The 23,393-nt window shown below is 42.6% G+C and overlaps 1 protein-coding gene across 1 annotated transcript in view; it reads right to left on the bottom strand.

The window, feature by feature from the left end:
• The window catches only part of LOC117725376 (pleckstrin homology domain-containing family G member 3), a 31,045-nt gene extending 8,659 nt beyond the window's left edge, over positions 1-22,386 (bottom strand). Inside the window, exons 1-7 of the mRNA XM_034525502.1 lie at positions 22,206-22,386; positions 16,609-16,672; positions 6,059-6,594; positions 3,054-3,154; positions 490-559; positions 345-391; positions 94-244 (exon numbers count right to left, since the gene is read on the bottom strand). Coding sequence (XP_034381393.1) covers positions 94-244; positions 345-391; positions 490-559; positions 3,054-3,154; positions 6,059-6,594; positions 16,609-16,657 — 954 coding nt within the window. The 5' untranslated portion in view covers positions 16,658-16,672; positions 22,206-22,386. The remainder of the gene's footprint in view (positions 1-93; positions 245-344; positions 392-489; positions 560-3,053; positions 3,155-6,058; positions 6,595-16,608; positions 16,673-22,205) is intronic.
• Positions 22,387-23,393: the final 1,007 nt, after the last annotated feature.

Below are 23,393 nucleotides of genomic sequence, written 5' to 3'. Positions count from 1 at the left end.
ACCAGTCAGAGGCAACGTGCTGTGTAATAAAAGTCAGGTATAATGCTGAATGCATTTTGAAGAAACAAAATGACTACGGAGGACATTCTGTACCTGAAGCAGCAGGTGATACTTCAGGATCCTCTGGACCGGCTTTAGCAGATAGGAGCCTAAAGGGAGGGAGCGCTTCAGAGCAGCCTGTCGATCCCGAAAGAACGTGGCCAAAGTTGTACTCCTCATGCAGTCGGTCAGTGCTGCCACTGAGCTGGAGGACAAAAGAGAATCATATCAATCGTGTCAAATTTGTCTCTCAGAGGAAATATTACAGCAAAGATGTGATTAAAACAAATATTTTCTCTACTTACTTGGGATAGTTGGTGCAATACTGAGTGTATATTTCAAAGTATTCACTCTGAGGAAACAAAAGTCAGACAAACGCATCACTAGTGTTTATTTTTGTGAGAAACTGATGTCCCTGTAAATCATCATGAGCCCGATGGTTCCTCTCACCTTATCGACAAAGCATCGAGCGATGGCCACGGGGTCATTCTCACACATGTCTAAGGACTGCAGCAGTTCACTGAAATGCAGAACACAGCAGAGAGAGACAGTTGAGTGTTAATGGACTGGCTCAGCAATTTGTTTGTCTAGGAAGGAATAAAAAAAACAAAATAGAAGCAACCCCAAAAGGAAGGAGTGATGATGAGTGGCAAAGTAAATGCACAGAATTTTCTTTTTTTGACCACGGTTGTAAAGCATCTCCACTAGATGGCGGCATACACTTTTAAACATGAACTTTGTTGCACGCTCAGATTGAGCGTGACATTCTTGACATGGGAGTTGTAAGGTATTTTGATGCCTCACACAATGTTCAATCAGCATAACTAAAAAAGGAGTAAACATGAAGGGAGGGCCACTGTGGAAAAATACAAATGGCCAAAAAAACCTAAACATCACAAGTGCTCTGCACGAAAGCTGCTCTGTTAACATAACGCATGAAATTATGACATTCAAACACAATTCATCACACTGTATTCCCTAACTTAGATCAAAGACAATGAGGCTTTACCAAAACTGACGACAAGCAAATGTGTCAAAGTGTTCATGGTATGACGACAAAATCTTGGCGTTGAGATTTCTTTTGAACATATTATGAATATTTGTTCATACCACGCGATTACCTTGTTGGAATTCAACTTTTTTATTTTTTTTATTTCCTCAAAGAGAGACTGTAGAAGAATACATATATGTCTAGCAACAACATCTGGTCTCCCCGGGGCAACCTCCTGCAAATTGTTATGACTCTGTTGCAAAATTAAGTAAACATGCGGCACCTGCTCGCAGGCTGCTGATACAAGAATTCCTCCACCTACACAATGCTGTGATAAAAGATATCATCACTACAAACACTAAACACTAGCTTGTCAAGAAGGAGGCTAAATACCACTCCAAAGTTAGGCCACATTTTTGTAAGGCCATACTCACCTGAAAACATGTGAATGTAAAGGAGTCCTATGGCTACACACACGTTTCCTCTTTACAGAACCCCCACTTTAAACTGATTCCATGCAGTTTTTTTTGTATGCAGTATAATTGTTTTTTTTGGTGGTTATTCTAAACATATTTTCTGCAAACTGGGGTCCCTCTTGGAATTGCAGAAATCAGATAGGTCTAGAAAGCTGAGACTCTTGTGCATCTAATGAGCCCACTTCATGTGTGATGAGGCTGGTCCCCGTAGTAGACATTACATTGTGAGACCGACTTTTTAAACTTGACCTCACTGTATAAAATGACGTGCTATGACCTCAAGGATACTCACATCCTCATGAAACTTCACAACAACAAACTAGAGACGGAGGGCATTCAGAGGATGTATGGCTGTCCTATGTATATTGACAATAATGGGGTTTCTGAGCAGGTTGCAAGTGCTCACCATCCGATCTCCAAAAAGTTGATAACAAATCACAGCATAGATTTTTCTATTGTGTTCCTCAAGGTCTTGTTGTAATATTTTGGATTGTTCTCGAAATAGTAATTATTTTTTAAATTTAGCACCAAAAGGTGTGTAACAAATGGTATTAATCCTAATCAATAAGATTATGAGACATAATTGAACATGGGAATGTCCATCATATACTTCTATACTGTTCGAACCCCTTATACACTCAATACTTTCAACATTTGAACAGGCACAAAACCCAATGTTTATTACAGATTGATGACGAGAACAACTTGACAGTGCTGAGATGCATCTCTAAAAAAATCCCATCTTTCAAATTACGGATACATCTTCTATGTGGCATATACTCTTGACCTGGTATCTCCCCCTATAGACACAATGCCCCCCCTAAAAAAGATTAAAATGAGTATGGGAAAGAAGGGCGGCATGGAAGAAGAGGTTAAAGAAAACAAGTACAATGTGACAAGAACAAAAAGCCTTATCCCGAGAAAGGGGCAACATGTCTTTGGATCTAAAACCTGTCAGAATCTTTCTTGTACAGCAGGTTAGGATTTCATTAGAGCGTAATAAGAATCAAATCATCCACATTTGTGGCCCAGAGCTGTACAATGGCCTTGGCCTTAACGGGGGAGGCTCCTCCATGTGAGAAGAGAGAGGAATGTTAATGTGTGTTTTGGCAAGCAGTGTGGTCAGCAATGAGTACTCGCTGACATTAATGTGAAGCGGGCGGCACCAATTCCCTCAATCTGATATTTGCAAAAGTGTAGTGTCAGTGTGTTCCTCCTTTGTTTCTTATTGCAAACGTTTTGTGTCGGGGAAAAAAACATGTGACCGGTAAGTGAAACAAAAGCATGCATTCTTAAAGTTATTCCACTATCTTACTATCTTACACTATCTTATGATATCAGATTGCATACTTCTGAAAGTGTATGAGAACACTCTCAAATGTAATGGATTTTACTATCGTCCAATCTTTTGAGCCATGGATGCAAAAAGAAATAGCCTTTTCAAAAGATGTTCCTGTACTTTTGATTCCTGTGAGCATTTTTTTAGTAATATATACTTCAGCATAAAAAAAATTGGATGAGGATTATACTTTTGGATTGTGACTTACCTGTTGAACTCATAGATGTCCTCTATGTTTCCGAACAGAGCACACACTTGCTCTGGCTGTATGGGAAGGTTACTCATATCGATAATATGAGCCAAGTAGTCCTGGGAAAACAATAGAGACGGAGTTATACATAAAAGATGGCATGTTATGGAAAAGGTCAGTATTTGGCATATGAAGTCAAACAGGCACTTCCAAATTCTTCCCAATAGAGGGAGCAGTTATGTAGAATAACTCCTTGTGTTCCTGTTATATACTCTAGAAAGTTTTTATATGACATTTGTTTTGACCACTGAGTGCTGCAGATGTTGTTGGGCTACTGTGTTTGACATACCGTCGAGAAGATTTTAAGGCTTTTCTGTTTTTAAAAAGCAGGATCACAGTAATTCACAAACAACTGATGTGAGCTTTAAAGAATCCTTTTAAGGATTTGTTCCAGTGAGTAGAAGTCAGTGTGACTGTCTGGAAGAGGTTCTGTGATACCCAAACCATAAACATCCGACTCCTCCCGGACCCCAGGAATACTCAGAAGTAGATACAAATAGCTGAAGACACAATAGCCAAATATGCCAACATCTGGATGATTTATTCTACCCCTTGATCAATTACACACTCAAGTGGCATACAAACAACTCCAAACAAGTGTAATGGTGAGAGACAAACTCGCAAAAACAGCAATTATATAAACACACACACAAGATTAAGAGGAGAGTCATCACATCGCAGTACTGAATGCGCTGCAGCCGGCCATGGATGGAGAATTCCAGTGCAGTGAGAGCAATGCTGACTTGCAGTCAGCAGGGTGTCTCATAGTCTCCTATAGAAAACTCGCCCCCAGTGTTAATACCATAGACTAGTGACCTTTAGTATAGATTCAGTGCTATTTATGGAGTCGCTAGTGCTACTAGCTGCGTTTTTATCAACGAATAGGAAGAGTTACTTTTACTAATTGTGCAATTTTATGTTCAATCAAAACCCAATAAATAAAGATTAAAAAGAAGAATAAGAAGGGCTGTTTTGTCCTTTTAATGCCGTTATGGGTCAAATCAAAAATCCTATAAGAGTGAAGAATAGTAGAAGTCATATGCTAAAGTCTTTCTGAATCCCATAATCACGGACACCATTCTTGTTTCAACCATGTTGAGTATAATTATTCTGTGTGTGTCCAGCCCAGGCGTTGGGGGTGTATTTAGACATGTGACCAGCTGGGTCAAACAGCTGTTCTCATGGACAGTTGAGGGTGACATTTGAGAGTGACTGATAGACAAGATCCAAAGGCAGAGTGGACATAGCTGCCACAGCTGCTCTGGGAGTTCAGTGTCAATATCAAGTGGAATCTTTGAATTAGTTTGCTGAAGAAACAATGGCAACACGAGGCAAGAGTTTCACAAGTCCGTCAGATTCAAGGCCTGGTGTGAAATGAAAATGAGCTGCATGCAATCCATTTGATGGAAGCCATACTATGATCTTAAAAAGGACAGAGTGTTCCCACACTGTAGCCTATAGAAAAAGCCAATCGTCATTTCATCTGTGTTATTTCTCCAGTTGGTGCCACGAGGGAGGTGTTTGTGTTGGCTGGCAGGGCCTGAGAGCTCCGGCTAGGCTGGAGCTCTGTGACCGGCTGCTTGATGGGCTGCTGCTCCTGTCAAGTGAAATAGTTAGAAGTCCAGGAAGTGTTTGTCAGAAGCAAGTCCTTACTCGAGCAGCACTCCCTCCCACAGAATGGCCAGACACCAGCACAGTCTGAGCCGAGGTAAGGGGACGTGCTTGCTGGTTCAGTCTCAGAAAGGCCTCACATGTTAAATACATTACCATAAATTATGTGGAGACTGTTTGACAGCAGAGCGCTCCTGTTTCTATGCAGGACCCGAGAAAGATTGAGGGCCAGAGAGAGCTCTTGGTCTGGAAGTTGTTTCCAGACTACAAAAGGTAGAAAATGTGATACGACGTAAGTGGTCTAGTGAGTGGTGATCTCTGAGATGAGGTTGTCTGCTATCTTTGGCTAAGATCATAAAGTCCATGATTTCTGTCATGAAAGACCTCCACTGTGTCCCATTTTTTAGTGTGTTCTTGAACTCCAGCTATATGAGCCCAGGCTACAGGCTGTAAACGTGCACTGCACTGTAAATATACAGAATGGTTTATAAACAACGCTATGATCAGATCATAAACTGCTACAAAAGGCTTAATCTCTGTGAACTAAAAATTTATAAACAGAGCACACAATTGCCAGATGCACGGTGGTGTAGTGGCTAGCACTGTCGCCTCACAGCAAGAGGGCCGTGGGTTCGATTCCCGGTCGGAGCGGTCCTTCTGTGTGGAGTTTGCATGTTCTCCCCGTGGCAGCGTGGGTTCTCTCCGGGCTCTCCGGCTTCCTCCCACAGTCCAAAGACATGCTGCAGGTTAATTGATCTCTAAATTGCCCATAGGTGTGAATGTGAGAGTGAATGGTTGTATGTCCCTACATGTGCCCTCGATGGACTGGCGGCCTGTCCAGGGTGTCCCCTGCCTTCGCCCTATGTCAGCTGGGATAGGCTCCAGCGCCCCCGCGACCCTAATGAGGATAAGCGGTATTGAAAATGGATGGATGGATGGATGGAGTCAAACGTCAGATGCATTTTTGTCAACTAACCAATATTGTTTAGAAAGCAGGAATTCACGATAAATCCTTGTAATGAAAAGGAAAGAAAGATGTCCTGGATGTTTTACACATGTGTGGCCACAAACATCTGCTTAAGTTGGAAGACAGCAGATAGTATTTGTTCTCCACAGCAGTCAAGTCTATTTTAGCTCCTAGTAAATCACCTCCAAAGAGGGCTCCAGCCAGGAAGTCATGGCTGCACATTAATCAAGTCAAACATGTGCTTTAATTACACAGAATAGTAATGATTTACTCTCTCAAATGTTTGGCTCACAGTGAATACTTGGCTGAAAGTGGTTTCAAAAACACCAACTGTAGCAGAATGTTTAATGTCTGTAAAGTCAGCATAACCGTGACATCCACTCACCTCCACGATGCTGCGCAGGTCCTTGACGTACATGCGCTCCGTCTCAATTATCTCCATGACAACACGATCCAAATAGGTCAGCTTTGGGTTGGGCGCCATGGCGTGCGTAACGACAGGCGAGGCGAGGATGTGAGGTTTTTCTCCACTTGCCTTCCTGTTGGATGTGGCGTTGTTGTTCCACTGGTTGCTGATCACCCTGGGCTCCAGCCGTTCCCGCCAGCGCCCCCTGGAACATGTGAGGGTGGGACTCTGGTCCGCTGGCCGCTCTCCAGTGCCTTCAGCTGGGCTGAGCTCAAGGTCTATGTCCTCCTCACTCTGTATGGGTGGAGTGGTGGAGGAAGGAAGGGCTGCGGTGCTTCCAAAGAGGCTGCGACTATCCCGGGATGAGCCGGAGGACAGGGTGGACACCAGACTCACTGGACGTTCTCCGTCTCCGTCCGATAGCTCCACACATAGCCGGCTATAGTCTGGGCCCAAGTCATTGTTTGCCCGGTGATGTTCATTGGTGGAGAGGGGCGAGGACAACTGAGGAGATTCTGGGACAGGTAAGAGACAGAGGGGTCAGGATTTGAGACGGTAGACCATATGACATTTAAAAAGGCAGTATGGTCAGCACACTGGGATGTCCACGTCACTTTGGCATCCTTAAAGAGACTCAAACTATAAAACAATTTCCATCCTTAAAAAAGGTTGAGTGTTTCATATTTAAAAAACACCTTAATGGGTTTGATTTCAGTTTTATACTTTATTGAAGGAAACTCAATGCTCTTTTGCAACGATCTAATTAATCATATTACCTTTCTTTTGCGTACCTGGCACCTGCCAATGATAAAGGGTGCAACCGCAACTTTACATTGCTCAAATAATTCTAAAATGATATGTTGTGTTTTTTAAGATACTATGAGAGTTTCACTGTGTGCGAGAGATTCAGTGATCTGTTGATAACATTAAATAATATAATGCTGTTATAAACCAGATAAAAGTTTTTTTAAGGATCACTTCACCCACCAACTGGATAAGTAACAGCAAGGCTTCGGCTGCATTAAAACACCGTCTGGGGACAACCTCAGAAACATAGAACTCTTGCGATATTGAACAGACTACCATCCACAAATCAATAAAAGACAGCTCAGAGCTCTGTGTTTTTACTCCCAGACCGAGACACAGGAGTGGTTTACAGTAAAAGGCCTCGCTCAAATCGTTACTGACATGGCCTAATTTAAACACTGCATGCTCTATGGAAAACTCAGCCATTTCCTCTTGCTCTCCTGACTGCTGAAGGCTAAACCTTGGAAAAACAGAAAGGAGGGAAACTGATGGGAAGAGAAAAAAATATGAGGAAGGGGATCAGCCGGTTTGTTTGTATTTCTTTATTGAACTACGTTTGAATATAAGAGACATGGAATCCATATTCAGTTTCACATCCTTCCTGGACATATGGGGAATTTTCCTCACAACCGTTTCCTAAATATATGAAGTCATGGTGGTGTGAGAATGGAGCACTGTGAAGCCACTGTGCACAGAGCTCCATTTCCTGAAATATTTGCAGAGCAATGGGGTCAAAACCATTTCACCAAGCTAAAGAAATACAGCTTTCTCACGTCATTTGCGTAATAAATGGAAATCTACGAGGCACAAGCCATCATTAAGCAAAACCTTAAAAGATATTGCCTGGTGGGGATGGAGAGCATAATTTGGTTTTGATAGCCTACAGATGTAGCCTGAAATACACTCTCTTTCCCCAGTGTTGACGCGTTGTAACATAAATATGTTCATCATTGGTCAGAAGCCCATAGCTGAGAACACAAACCTGATGTTGAAGGTATTTCTTCAATCTGTAAGAGGCTGTAACCAAAATGATTCAGGATTAACAAGCGTACTCAATTGCTTTATTTAACATATAATGTTCAGTTTTATAGAGAACATACAACCTTTTATATCTCTCCCCGGAATTAAGTATATCAAACAATAGCAGTATTTCACATGAGAAAAATGGGAAGTGCCCAAAGTTAGGAATTTATTAAGTCTTGAGAAAAAACGCAACATGCAGCTGGATGATGGGCTTCACATGAGGAATCAAAAAGCCTTTCAGATCATTCAGACGCACGCACCTTTTGGCCTCCTCAAACTTTCCATGAATCAGTACTGAGCTCATGAGAGTCTCCTCCCCCATGCTCAACTTGCAGTCGTCCCAACAACACAATTTCCACGTAAAACCTCAGAAACAGATTAGCTGGCAAGCAGGAGCTGACCACGAGAGAAAACTCTGTTTACGGACTGTGACAAATCACAGGGTTGATGGTGTAAAGGGGGCAAAGCGGTGAGCTATTACACTTACTACGCCACTACAAATTACATCGCGGCATCAACTTCCTTTGCCGCTTTCTGTCTTTACATTTGGATTTGAGCTTGGCTGTGTCTGTGAACTCCCTTCCTCTTCCCATCTCTTGCTCACAGCAAATAGAGCATCATGAAGCTGCTGTGCTGCAGACTGCAGTCAATGCCAAGTTAAAGGGGAGGGGGGTGAACAGCACAAAACAACAACATGCGTCTGCCGCTTCTAGTTATTACATAACTGCTCAGATTCATAGCTCAATCTCCAACAGTGGTGGTGTGAACTAGCTGACTTATCTTAAGACTTGAACACACACTTGACTGCAGCACCAGCTCAGCTTCAGATACTGACTCTACAGGCAGGCATTATCTGTGGCTGATACCACAGGTTTGAGGGGAAACAGCAGCACCACTCACTGATTTCACTGAAACAGGCCGTGCAAAGGAATGCAAATGCTCTGTAATGTACTGTTCGTACGTAGGCCGATGTGATGTAGCGCAGTGTTTCCATTCTGCCAGTCGGTCGGGACAAATACAACTCAGAAGAACACGCCTCCCAAGTGTTGTTTTTCACCAGGTACGATGCAGTTCTTCATATACGTGATATGAAGCAACCGTTATTGAAAAGACAATGTAAAAGCAGAGCCTCTTCAGCATCTGCAAACATTCGTCACTAATCTCTGAAAGATCTGTAGCCTGTTGTCAGATGTGGAGGACTGTTAAGTGTCCGGTATTTAATTTAGCCTTTTCACAATATGTAGACGTGTTTTCACTTCAAGAAAGCATGAATAGGCCTTTTTACATGTTATTTGTTACTATCATCTTATATTTATGTGTGATCTATGTATATGTGTATACATATCCATGTGTGTGTGTCAGCTGTGTCATGGTTTGTTTGTATTTGTTGGCTACACATGTGTTGATGCATTTGCAGTGTTGAAGCCATTGTCTTGATGCTTATCAGGAGAATGAATACACATTACATAATAAATGTAATATTTTCCCAGCAGCATTTGAGACGGAGCAAAGATAAGCTCAGCTCACTGGCTGCTTTAAGAGCACATTTGTTAGCATTAACTTTATTGGTAGGAAAACTTGTTCTTGGAAATGATCCTTTAAAGCCCAAATGCCAACAATGTTTGGCAATAAGTGCAGGGAAAGGTCTATAAAAAGAAACCACCGTACAAGGGGCAGGGAGCAGCACAAACTAGTTTATACCATCTGTTTTCTACTAAACTGGCTAGTCAAATATAACATCTGCACACAAACACTTTTGAACATGTTTAAACAATTTGTCTGTATTCAGACTCTGAAGGCAATGGGACAAGATGTTGGTATTGCAAGAGTTCTTCTTTCCGTTCTTGTCAGTGTAGTATTAACTAATCAAGTTTGAGCAGGCTTTGGTTGAATGCAGCTCCATGGTCCGTGTGGAGAGCAAAAGAGGCAGAATTTATTGACCAAAATGCAATCTTGTAATCCACAGGCTAACGTCTGACGATGATTTTGCTTTTCATTGGATTGAAATTAGTCTGTGAACTGGTTACTTGTCTCGTCTCCTTTAACTCCAAGTCCAGTCTCGCAAGGAGACAAAGTCGTGGCCCAATGTCAACTGGCAAAAGTGGAACCCCAGAAATATAGCCCTGTTTATCTGTCGACGGACTGATACCGATGGGTTAAGAGATGGCTGTTAAATTAGTCTTAACTGTCACTGAATATGTAAGTGAAAACGCAAAAGTGAGCTTTGAAGCAGTTCAGTGCTTCAGGTTTTGAATTTACTGAATAAAAGCTTCATGCGAGGGAATGATTGCTGTATATCCACATAATTTAAAACATTCTGAAGTATAGTTTCTAAGCAGCGTAATTATATCCATTTACAAAACAAAATCCTACTTCTTTCTCAATAGCTCAGTGGACACACCTGTTGAATAGTAACTTACACATAATGGTTGCACAATATTTCCATTACAGTCAAGCCATGGATTCACACACACACACACACACACACACACCTCAACACTCTCCTTTGTTTCAGCACCACATCAATACCGTTGTTAACTCACAGACATAAACATTAACCGAGTCAAGGCTAGAGAGATAGTATAGTATTTGGACTACATTTCAGGCTGCACCGAAGCCTCAACAACTCTCAGCAAGTCCATTTAGCCTCAACAAAGTCACCAGCAAGACTAACTAACGGATTACAATATTTCAGCTGTGTGTGTGTGTGTGTGTGTGTGTGAGAGTGTGTGTGTGTGTGTGTGTGTGTGTGTGTGAGTGTGAGTGTGAGTGTGAGAGAGAGAGAGAGAGAGAGAGAATAATAATGGTGTTGCTGAGGAAAATGTCTGGAATTCCAGATAAAAAAAACTCCCAACCCCCTCATAGTAATTCTTTGAATTATAGTTTTCTATCCGTTGAGCCAAGGTTAACAAAGTTGAGTTGATGCTACACGCTTCTCCTTTGTTGCGTCCCTGAATCCAAATTCCCTGGACAGCAGCTCATTTTAATGCAGTGCTGGCATATGCTCATGCAACATATAACTATGTTATGTTAGTGCGGTCGTTTATGTTCAGAAAAAGTCAAACAAAAGAGCTTACCAGTCTGGGACCCTTTACTTGACGATGACACCAGTGAGTTTGAGGGGCATGACTGACAAAGAGATGACCGTCAGTGATGACAGGTGATTTAGGGAGAATGCTTCCGTTTCATCGCTGAAAGCAGACATTCACTCACCGAGGGGCCCGATGACTAATCAGTCTAGAACTAATAATGTGAAGCCTACACTTGTTTCCTTTTCAGACTGAGCTTATCAGGCCGTTAACAAAGCAGACAGTTCATAAACGTGTCCGCCTCTGACGTCATGGTTATATGAATGACATGCAGTACCTAATAAGGTGCTGCAGAAGGTGAATAAAAAGCATTAAAAAGAATACCCCGGCACCTGGTTATTAACTTTTTCTAAAAGACTACGTACGCATGTGCAACAGAGATGATCTGTATCCGTCTGAAGTTGTTGGTGTATGGGACACAACGCATTCCTTTATGAAGGAAACTCTCCGGTCTCAGCATGCTTGAGTAATGCCAGCAACCATAGCGTCCACTGACATGATCACATCGGAGCGACACATTGTCCCACCTTCTCTGAGGACGCCATGCCATACAGCTAAGACATTGGTGGAAAGTTGCAAAACTCTGAGATGATGCGACTCAAATTTCATCACTTCATGCAAACCAGCCTCTATGCAAATTCTACCCAGGACAAGCTATAGTTTTCTTTCGTCTAAAGTCTGAACCGGCCCCGTCCACGTACCTGGCTAACTTCTGTTTTGCACTCACAACAGGATGACAGTAAAACATCTTTGTGTAGACGATGTCTACTTCACTGATGTTATTAGGAAACAAACTAGAGACACACATAACAATGTCGGTCGAAGAATTATGGTGCATTGTGGAAAATGTTCCGCATCAACAACAGTATAATAGTTATGTCAAGTTGAACTACATGTTTTAAATATTTCCACAGAGCAAAACATATATATATATATATATATATATATATATATATATATATATATATATATATATATATATACACATACACTCAGAATATCGTAATTCCTACAAAGCATCCATCCTCGCATACTTAAAAGTGTTGCGATTCATTCACTAAAGCAACTAACCTGAAAGACCAAGGTGTCCTGGATGGTTTTTAAGCCACATTCTCCAATCCCTGCCACTCCTGTGACCACACATTTAACGAGCGTGCACTGCACGGTCAAAGAAAATGTGCCTCAGAGAAATACACACCCGGCGACTATTTCAGATGGAATAGTCATACATTTGCCTACGAGAAAAAAATAAAAAGAACAACTCAAAGTTTCTGCTAAAGTTCCTCCTGTCCTGCTATGTCTGGCTTGTGGCCTTTTGTTTTCAAACCAAATCAGGGGCAAAAAAAAACAGGAACAACACAGACTATATCTATGTTTAGCATGCAAATGCTTATCCTAAAGCAGCAGGAAGAGACTTTCTCTCTCCACAGGGAAAACGTTGAGCAGATAACAAAAGCCAGTCAGAGCTGCATCAGTGTTAAGCCTTTTTCTGATCATATGAAACTGTAAGAATGCCCTGTGGACAGAACATCCCACTGAAACAAACAAGCCCTTGCCTGTTCTGTTCGTAATACTCAACCGCTCCTGCTTGAGTCATACTGACTCATGTATCAAAAGGAGATGAATTTTAAACCAGTGCACAATGAATCATCATCTTGAATCATCTTGAGATGTTTCTCTAAACCCAAGCTTGATTGTACCTGCAACTTCACGATCAACGTCAACGCTGTGAAATATTGGTCATTTCAGGGCTCAGTTTCATGTCTTGGCAGCTTCATACATTACTCCACTCAACTGAGGTTAAAAGGTTGTTTTTTGCTGGTAATCTACACCAATGTAAGTCTCATGAGTCGGTTTACAACTTTTCTTGCAACATACGTTCACCTTGCTTGACAAAAAAAAACTAAACATAGTCACTTCTGTTTTTCTAGCACAGTGCTCGCACAGAGTAATAACCATTTTGGGGAGATTCCGACTGGCCATAAAGAAAACGTTCCCCGCTCATGTAACAAGGAGGACAATCCTTGTTGCTAATTGGCTGATTTGTATGTCCAACATCTTCAAACTGGCTCTTGAGGCCACTGCTAATCTGCTCACTCTGTCAGAGCCAAGTGCACAGTGTGCGACCCTGTTTCCCCTCGGTGGATAAAGAGGACATCGTGTTTTGCAATACATCTATAAAGCCCTTCCGCCCCTCAAGATCCACTCTGAACTTCCATCTTCAACACCCCTCCACAACTCCTCCCCCGGTGGCTGTTGGGAGACAGGGAGGTCGTCTTACACTGATCCCCTTGGGAAAAACTCCTCCCCACCTGGCAACAGTGAATGGCTACCCCTCGGGAGGGCAGGAGGACCAAGCACACAGGGTGCCTTCGAGGATTAGCCCCCCCCCCCCCCCCCCGAGTCTTCACAGACCATTAGCAAACAGCATGAGTCAGAACACTGCCGATTAGACAGTGAGGCCGATGGCCTTGGTTCATTTCTTATCTCTTGATGGAGGAAAGACTTTAGGTCACTTTAAGGGGTTTTCTCATTTAAAAAACAGTCCTTCATACTGTATGTACAAGCCTTTGGCCTCTCAAGGAGCTTTTAATGCCGTGTTAATAATTAGCCTGAAGGTTGGTAAATAAACCGGGGTGGACAACAGAGGCTGAGTACACACACAAAAACTGAGCCTGCATTCCACACCGACTGTCAAGGTCAAAACGATATGCTGGAAAGTTTTAGGGGAATACTGGTGTTTAAAAGTGAAACTAACTGTGCTTTGTGTAGTCTACAAAATGCACTCATTGACAGAGCAAAAGTTAAACATCAAGATGCTTTCGTATGAAGAAAAAAAAAGGTACTCTCACATCAGACAAAAAAGGTATATAGCGAAATACTAAGAAAAACAAATACAAAAACAAAACATTTACATGCTTGTGGATTCAACCTTTTAACATAAACCAATATAAAGCCAGATTGGAGTAGGGACAAAATCACTTCACCTCACCAGCAATAAAGAGTGTCATGTTTCAGCAAAACAGGATTCTTCAAGTCCCAAAAAGGACACAAGTCCTCAAAAAGTTCAACTTTAATCCTGTAAACCTCGCCTGCGCTGGACCCTGGGTCTTGAAGAATCCAGCTGTGCCAGCTGACTTCAGTGCATAGGCATGTGATGATCCACTTAGGAAACTCCTCCATCAACAAGCCCCCCTTCAAGGGCCCTTCAGGCACTAACACACAGCCAGCCTTGGATCCATTCAAAACTTACATTTCCTCTGGACAACACTCACCATCTGGGCCCTGAGGTGTGAGTCCGTTGTAAACTTTACCACCAATTTGACAGCCTACAACCAAACTGCTGTCGTGTTAGCGCCTTTCTGCAGAGTCAACGCAGGCTGGTGGCAGCACAGCCGTGTGAAGTGTGGTGAGGGTCAGGGAGGAACACTTCATTTAATTCACATCAAGCTGTTTATTACATGCATCATCATCATCATTAAGGGTGTGATGCTGTCTTTCCGGTGGTTACACCTTTAATACCACTTACTGGACACAGCGGCCAAAGTTTCAAGTTTGCTTTGGCAGAGACTTCCTTGTCTGTTGTGGACTTTATTAAACGGATATGGTTTTGTTATGCAATAACAAAAGGACAACAAACCACATCAATAACGTGAACAAGCTTTTACAATAACATGCAATTAACATTAATAAACCATTAATGTGTTTAGAGTCATATCTGCACTAGCACTTGTTAACTGAATGAAATTGTTCTGGAGAATTATTGTATTAATTCAAATAGCTTTCTAAGAGGCCATCGAACAGGAACATGCAAAGCCTGTAACTAATGTGGGTAATCCACCGGAAGAACTCTATAGGAGGAATGCCATTGTTGGAGGCTGTATAACAATTTACGTTGAAATACATTCTTTTGTGAGGATTGCGAGAAATCTGGGACAAACAATTAAATGAAGTGCAGTGAATGTAGAATCTTATAACAATAGCAGCTAGGTTACGTAATGACTTGCTACAACTAGTAAGTTGTTGTGGAAATACACGATAAGGAGTTTCAGTGAGTGCCAGTGCATGACGTCAACACTTGAACAGGAGTTGCTGTTGGCTAACCTGAAGCTGTCTGTGATTAACACTACAGGCAATTAAGCAGAGAAAGAGTTCCCGTCCAGGAGCTCCACTGCCCAGCCCACTCAAAGACACAGCCATCCCTGCCATCATACATCTATATCCACAACCCTATGCCCACTGGTCTGGAAAAGCTGCAGTGAATGGAGATGATCCGTCCGTCCCCCAGAATCCCTTTAAAGCTGTACATTCTGCTCACACAGCTACATTCCTGTCTGGGGTTAAGTAGGTCAGAGGGAACTCTTATCTTTGAAAGGGATGCTTCATGCTGCCTCAGGTCTGTTGATGCTTTGATGCCATTGGATTGACATGTGGTGATGACAGTTTAGCTTAGGCGGAAGTTATGAGGGCTCTTTCTTTTTCAGGTTCATTCAATTCTTCTGGAAAAGTGAATAAAATCGAATATAACATAATGCAGAGTGCCATCCAAAGGCTGCTGGTGAAAGCTTCTTTTCACTTCAAACCTCTTTGATGCTTTATGGCATTGGAGCTCGATCGGCACCCCAACCTTTTTATTGTTTACCTTGACCAGACAGGGAGGCTTCCTCTAACCATGTGCATTCCTTCTGCCTGTTAACCACATCCACTCAGCACCTCACAGAGATAGCACACTACCAGCAGACCTGCCCCTTAATTACCATCCATCCATTCACAGCAGGGGGGGGGGGGGGGGGGGGTCAGTCACACTCAAACAAAATCAGTCTGAAAATGTTTGAACTGTAAGTTGCTCTTCTGTCATTCCAAAGGGATTTCTTCCAGGATATCCAAGCTGCAAAATGAGCTGTGTGAATGTGCAGCCGGTGCAGAGTGGCCTTTTGAGGAAATAGAAACACCCATTTTCATGAGGGCGGCGCATGTCTTCCCAAGCCAAAAGCCTCCTCTGGCCAAAGCTCGACCAAAGGGACAGGCGAGGAGAAAAAAGGGAACCATTGACACACTGGTATTCTTCAGCCAAAGTGGAAGCCTAGCGCAAAATGGGTTTGTAGGGAAGAGCGGAGGCGTTGGGGGGGTTGAGGAACAGAGCAGGCGACCAGATACAAAGAGGGCCTGTGTCAATGCAGTGGCTCTGTGACTGAATATAATGAACACTAAAATAATATGTCATTTGAGTGGTCCCCAGCATACAAGGTCAGCATCGCTGGCTCATCTTGGCTGTCGGAGATTCTGACACATTCTGGGTTGATGCGCGAGTGCTCGGGGGTTTCAGCTGTATGAGAGAGGTTGGCCGAGCTCCACAGCCACACAAAGAGCCTCTCTGCTCAGTCTGGACTGTAGGAGGAGAGTTCACTGCTCTCTCAGCAGGCCTCTACATTTCCTCTATTTCCAAAATGTTTCCATGTGCCTCTGCTGTTCTTCTGTGTTATGTTAGTACACTGATATACCATTAGGAATAACCAGACTTATTAAAAACCCATGTTAAAAGACGGGGCAAATCCTGGGCAACATTTACAGGAGCAAGGGTCCTACTCGATATAATTGCATTGATCTCACCTTCCCCCATTGGGTCCTGGTGGAGAGCCGAATGGGACCCCTGTGGCATGTCAGGCCTCTGGAGCTGACAAAACAAAACATGAAGGGTCAAACAGGATTCAGGCACTTCATGTCCGGGCTTACAGTACGGATCACTTGTTTTTCATTCTTGGTGGGTTCTCATTGAAGAGCACCCTAATGTTTCTCTACATTATGTTCGTCTTCCTGAGTTCTTGAATTCTTTTGTCAAGTGAGCCATGCTCTGCATTGGCTCATACTATACTTGCAGATACAGTGGAAACCTTCTATAGTGATCACGTCTGTCTGGGTCCAATTGAACGCTATAAGTAGATGATTACTAGAAACATTTGTCTTTTTTTCCATTTCTCGTGCAGATTATAATCTCATTGCCATTTATATATTGATTACATACATTTTATCATTGATATTTTATTGAAGGTGTCAAATACAGTTCAGCGTTTTCAAACACTTTTGCAAATTACTGCACAGATTAACACTATAATACAATGAGTATTGTACTGTATATAAAATAGAGTTTACTGAAGTTCAAATTAAAATCAGCCTGAAACAGTATTTTGCCATTTACAAATACAGTAACATCAATAGTACAAATGGTCTTATATGCCAAAGCTTGACAATGGTCTCAATTTTAAATATTTAACTGGCCTGAAAATAAACTGCAGGCTATCAGCATCAGTATCATAATACAGTATTATGGGAGTAAAGTAAAAACAATTAAAATTACCAGTTCTCATATTTTGTCACGCATGAAAAGACCAACAGAAGACTGTAAGCAAACTAATTGATTATTATTTAAATAGCAATGATTGTGTGCCAAGCTTTTTTGATCCATATAAGCGGTTTCCACAAAGCCGGGGCTGAAGTACAGTACGTATGTAAAGTGGAGGCAACAGTGACATGAGCTCATGCTAATCAGTAGAAGAAGGGCCCGACACATGCAAGAGCTTCAGCAACTACCAATCAAAGTTTGTTTCACAAAATAAATCCATGTCACATCAGAACAAGTCTCTCATTATCAGAGTAACGGCCAGGTGAGACTACAGGTTCACGCCTGGTGGCAGGTCTTGTTCTAATCCCTCATGGCGGGCCATTACTGATGCGGTGTGTCCCCTCAGAGCCACTGTGCTACCAGTTTCTCACCTCACTGCCTCTCTGGCTCCTCACAACAAATTAACATGAAAGACTGCGCATGAGCACTTCTCTCCCTGTGATTCCTAGTGAGCCTCCGGCCTTTTAAACATTACATTCTTCGGTCGGCTAGATCTGAGGAGCAGGAATTCTTCATGGATTAGGATGGGCATTGTTCATGGTGCGTTTGCTGGCCACTGTGCCGAGCTGACAGCCGGGCCAGGCGAGGCCAAGCCAAGACCACTGCCAGGAGGTTTGCCAATTAAGATGTGCAGGAATGCAAGGAGGAAAGTCACAGAGCTGGATCCACACATTAGGATCACTGCTTCACTGTAGGGTCCCTGCAGCTGTAGCCTGGACTCAAGTAGAGCTTGTTTACTGGACAAGAAAGTCAGCAGCCGGAACAATGTTGTTCTTATTTTATTCATCCTATAGCAAAGCACAAGTCAATAGGGCAACACAAATAATCGTATCCGCCGTAACAAAATGAATGCAGGATCTTCATTGGACTCATACGCCATCATTAATGTATTGTATGATATTTACAGTTGATAAAGAAGCTTCCCTACGTTTTCATCTGTTTTGCCTTCACCGTGGATCTGACTGCAACAGAGAGAGCAAACCAATGTTGTAAGATACACAGATATATGCTCAGTCAATGCAGCACTGCAACAACAACAACATTCTTCAAGAAGGAAGCCTCTTCAAACAGCCACTGACCAATTGATTTTCAAGTGGTGAGCAAGTTTGTTCAGCCTGCAGGAGGAGTATTCATGTCGAGGGTCGGGCTCTGAACTTGTTTCACTGAACAGTGAACTCAAAAAATCCTCTGTTAATCCCACCTACTGTGACCTCTGAGCTAATCCCGCTCTATGACCAGACCAAAACTAAATCGGTCTTTGGTCAATGAGAGGCAAGCCTTGGAATAATGGGCTCAAAAACATAGATATTCTGTATACGTCTGGGTCATAAAAATGTTTTGTGTTGAGAATGGTTTGGGTGGAGAGAGTGAAAAGGTCTAGCAGGAAGCAGTGTAATCTTGACACATCTGGACAGAACACAATCGTAACTCATTAACTTTCACCTGCTGTTTGCTGACATTTGGCAATTCCAAATCCTTGTTTTTCTAGAAAGGGGGCACCGGCAGATTTCAAATCCTAAAGAAAACACTACCAACAGGCTAACATTCATACCAAGCTGACCACCTGTCCTTGAAATAGCTGCCATTTTACTCAAAGGGAGAGCATTTGGTTCCCACAGCTCATGACTGCGTTACCCGCAGCATGAACTGCCCACCTGAGAATCTGCAACTTGCCCCTTAATTGAAGACAGATGCTAAGAGTCAATCTGAGGGTTATTAAAAGAAAGACCTGCAATGGACCACTTCTTCAGATGGGCTGATAAACATCCTTGTTCCTCTAATCGCCAGGCTTGACACTGATCCAGGCAGTCAAAGTCTGAATTCCTTTCTTTAAAACACAGCAAACAGATAATTAAGGGGAGCAGATGCTGGCCAAGATACAACACTCATACAAAAAAAGAAAACATTTATTCTGAGTCATCTCCACGAATGTGTTAAATGCCTCACGCTGAGATAATACGCATAGGGAAACATACCTTGAACCAAGACTTTAGGCCTAACATGTTAAAGGAAAAGAGTCCTTGGGGGGATGATGATTATCTGGTGCATTTCTCACCATTGGCAGCCTGTCAAGGTTACGAGAGAAGTGAAACCACTGAAGGGGAAACCAGACGTATGGTCTGGGGGAGACATGTCACTTTCTTTGTCTCTTCAGGAAGGGTTATATAGGGCACAGACAAGTCATTGAGGATGTGACAGCAAATATATGGACTGTGTTTACATTAAAATCTGGAAAAAAATAAAAATAAAATCCCGTCCACCAGCTGCCCTCCTGCCAACTGTTGATGCTCACAACCGATAACATTGCACTTTGGATCCAGCATCTGAATCCAAAAATGGAAAATAATCAGCCTTCTGTGCAACAGTTAACAGCTCAAATTGATTTATCCTCATGCGGAGCAAGTTGATGGGAACACAAGCTAAAAATAGTCCAGAGAATTCCGGCCCCGCAGTCGGAGACCTACCGGATCACGCTGCATTCACCGTCTGCCCCGACTCGGCCCACGGGAAACTGGAAGTATGACATAAGCCACCTGGGATGTCAGTCAGACACAGTGGTGCGGGTTTCTTTAAGACGACATCACTCACGACGGATGTTTACGTTCAGAACAACTAAAACTCAACCTGGCAGGGCAAGGCAGATGTTTCAGGGTCCTACAGGCTGATTGAAACAGAGAGTCCTTATTATTTCAGCATTGGTGCTATGTTTATCTTGCAAGTCCTCTCTCTCACCCTCTAACCCCGGCAGAAAATATCCCCTGACAAACAGCCGTGCTGTTGTTACCCTCTTCCCCACATCACTCCTGCAGTTTGTCCCCTGACACGCAGGCCGTAAGAGACCAACAGCTTTTCATTCACTGGGGAAAACAATAAACCCTTACGGTCTCTCTTCACCTCAATCAAATCCACAGCTTTCACAAAAGAGCCCTAACGCGTGACTTCCCCCACACACACAGCATATGAACCTCTTATTTTAACACGCTGCATTTTTGAGCATGCTGCTTAGATGTGGTGATAAGTCATATGTCCCAACAAACACCCACAGGGCACTTGTGAGGAGTTTTGCCCATATGGTGCACGTACAACCCGGCCAAAATAGCCCTTAATGGGAGAATAATTATTCCCCGCTGTTCTAAAAAAAAAAAAAAAAAAAAGGAGGAGAAATAGCCATTTTCGCCACCCAGTCAATGACCTATAACCTCACAGAATGCATACCTGGCAAATAAAGCTGGAAAGTGCCATCTTAAGTGGCAAATGGCGAGAGAAGACTTCCAGATCTTTGAAATTATAAATGGGAGACAACCACATGGCAAGTAGTCCTCCATAATGTCCTGCAGTGTTTGGAGGAGAGAGTAGAGGACTGCCGGGTAAAGTCTTCAAATAGAATTGGAGTGTTCCCTGCATATGAAAAGGTGCATTACACCACATCTGCAGGCAAACGGCTCACTTGTGCCTTTGTGTCAAGATCGTAATAAGAAAAACAGTGTCTGGCCTTCCTCAGGTGTCTGGAATGTTAAATCACTTATGGCACACACGCTTCACTTTCAAACAAACACAAAGTTGTCAAGTCTTGTTTAACTCTCACGGTGTAATTCTGAAAAACTCGCAAAAGCTGGAACTTTATGGTTACCATGAGATTTAAATCTATCCTAAACAGCAATAAATAAGCTCTCAACCACTAAATGACAAAGGAGGTGACTAATGAAAAGCTCAAAAGCAGATTTTTTTAAGTTATAAGGTTTCCATAGATTAAACTTCTGCAGCTCTGGCGATTTTACACAGCTTCAACATACCAAGACTAGGGAAGGAGGAAGAAAGTGCCAACTCTGGTATCCAAGACACACTTGGGCCGTTTCCTGTCTGGACCACCTGGAAGAGAGCGCTGTTCATCGCATTGAGGCAACATTTATCTCAAATTATGTTGAGACGTTATTGTCTTAAAAGGTCAAGTGAGGTCAAAGTAGAAGAAGATGGAACTTTTCACTGGTAACTGATTGATTTTATCCCATTCTTCTTTAACAGCTGGTGACGAGAGTCATTGACCTATGAACAGCCTGCATTTGAAACCTCACTGTGTCTCACTGGGGTGCTCATAGAAAAAAACAATTAGAATTGTTGGCGCACCATAGGAGGAGGGGATGGGACGCAGAGAAAGAGGAAATGACAAATGATTCAACGGCATCATGGAGGTTATTTTGTCTCACAAGTTAGATCTGACATCAATGCTTCAGTGGAAAAAACTAAAACTCTTTTTTTTTTTAAAAGAAAAAAGTCACCAGCAGCTGATCAAAGTTCACTCAACTGAGAGTGTTCCGTTTCAAAGGCAAACACTACTTATCTGACTGAAACTCCTGCCCACTCCAGGGCTTACAGTATAACTTGGAGGTTGTGAAATTACATGAAGCAAGGAAATGCACCTAAAATCTGTCTCCAACACCTCCGGGCAGAGGAGTTCACCATCATGAATGTGTGGAAGTACTTATGTTGAACTCATAACGGTCTCCTGGCTGAATTCACAAGACCCAAACACACGCATACAGATGTTTTGTGACATACTCTCTGTGGCCGTTTAATGGTTTTAGCTGAAATGGAGCAATGACAAGCTGGTCAACTCACTCCCTTGTTTCTATTTCTAACGACAGATCAACACGCGCCTGACAACGCCAACACAATGTCCAGACCATAAAAACACACTATAAATATGGCCAGAACAAACACAGAAGGTGCGTTATTGTCACGTGTGTAGCTTAACTGGCGTCATAGCTAACGTTGAGTTTGCAAAGATTCGGTAAAGTTGTTCACGTACCGGATTCGCCAACTTCTTTTCCTCCCGACGACTGTTATCCTCGGGGGAAAAAAACTTTTCTCTGCAAATCCTTGGTGTGAATCTTGAAGTTACGCTGACAGTTGTTGTTTTCTCACATGTTAAAATCCGCTCAGACGCTCAGGTCCCAGCGCAGGTCACCCGCTTGTACCGCGTCCCTCTCCCAAACACTGCTGCATCTTTGAAGAACTGCGAAGAACTGATGCTGCGTTCAAGACCTGTCGGAAATATCGCAATTGGTGGTGAATGTCAAACACCGCAACAAGGATGAGAATATCCCCTGGTTCTGGCTCATCTCAACTGCAAATGGTAACAACTAAATTCTGTTATTGTCCCATGTGACCCTCCAGGTGAATACAACATATTGATCACAGACAAACTTGGATGCGTTTAGTTGTTTGGTTAAGAGTTGTCACTTCCCAACAAAATAAACACAAGTGCAGAGAGTAAACATTTCGTATATACTATACAGTCGTAATTGTTTATTTATTTATATTTTAAGAAGGCTTGTTTTAAGATGAGTGAGAAAACTATCAATGAAAGGCAACCTGTTTTAAGAGTCAGTAATTTACGAGGAGTACTTGAATGGAACAAAGGACCGCCTGTTTTTGACAGGCCAGTGTCTGTTTGGTGAGAGTCAGAGGTATTCCCACATCTTAACATCTGGCCCGCATAGTTTGGTGATTTTGTTCGGAATGAGTTTTAAAATGTTTTAAACAAACAGAATGTTTTCCCTTTAAGGTTTATTGACTTCCACTCGAAGAAGAATAGGTTTCCAATCCAATGACAGACGTGTGAAAGGACATAACAAATTGTAACTCTGCCAATTACATTTATGACGGCCAGGTCAGTTGGAGGGGGGGGGGGGGCGCGTTTGCTTTGCGCAATCCCCTCTCTGCCCCCATGCAGGCTGTGAATAAAGCAATATGCTGGACGACTTCACCGAGTCAACACTGTGAAAAAACAGCTCTTATTGTCATGTATAGGCTAGTCTTATAGAATGAACTCGCTCCAGTAGGACTCCGATGTGCAGCTTTATTTCCGTAAAGCTGCTCCATCCCAAAGATTCCAATTAAGACGTGGATTTCAAAATAAAAGTGTGTTTGTGTAGCCCATATTAAACTGATGTAGCCGCACAGTGCAGCGAAATTGAATATACAATAAACTAAT

The sequence above is a fragment of the Cyclopterus lumpus genome, chromosome 22 (assembly GCF_009769545.1).
Source record: "Cyclopterus lumpus isolate fCycLum1 chromosome 22, fCycLum1.pri, whole genome shotgun sequence".
In the NCBI taxonomy this organism is placed as follows: Eukaryota; Metazoa; Chordata; class Actinopteri; order Perciformes; family Cyclopteridae; genus Cyclopterus; species Cyclopterus lumpus.
This window is presented reverse-complemented; position numbering and strand designations above follow the sequence as displayed.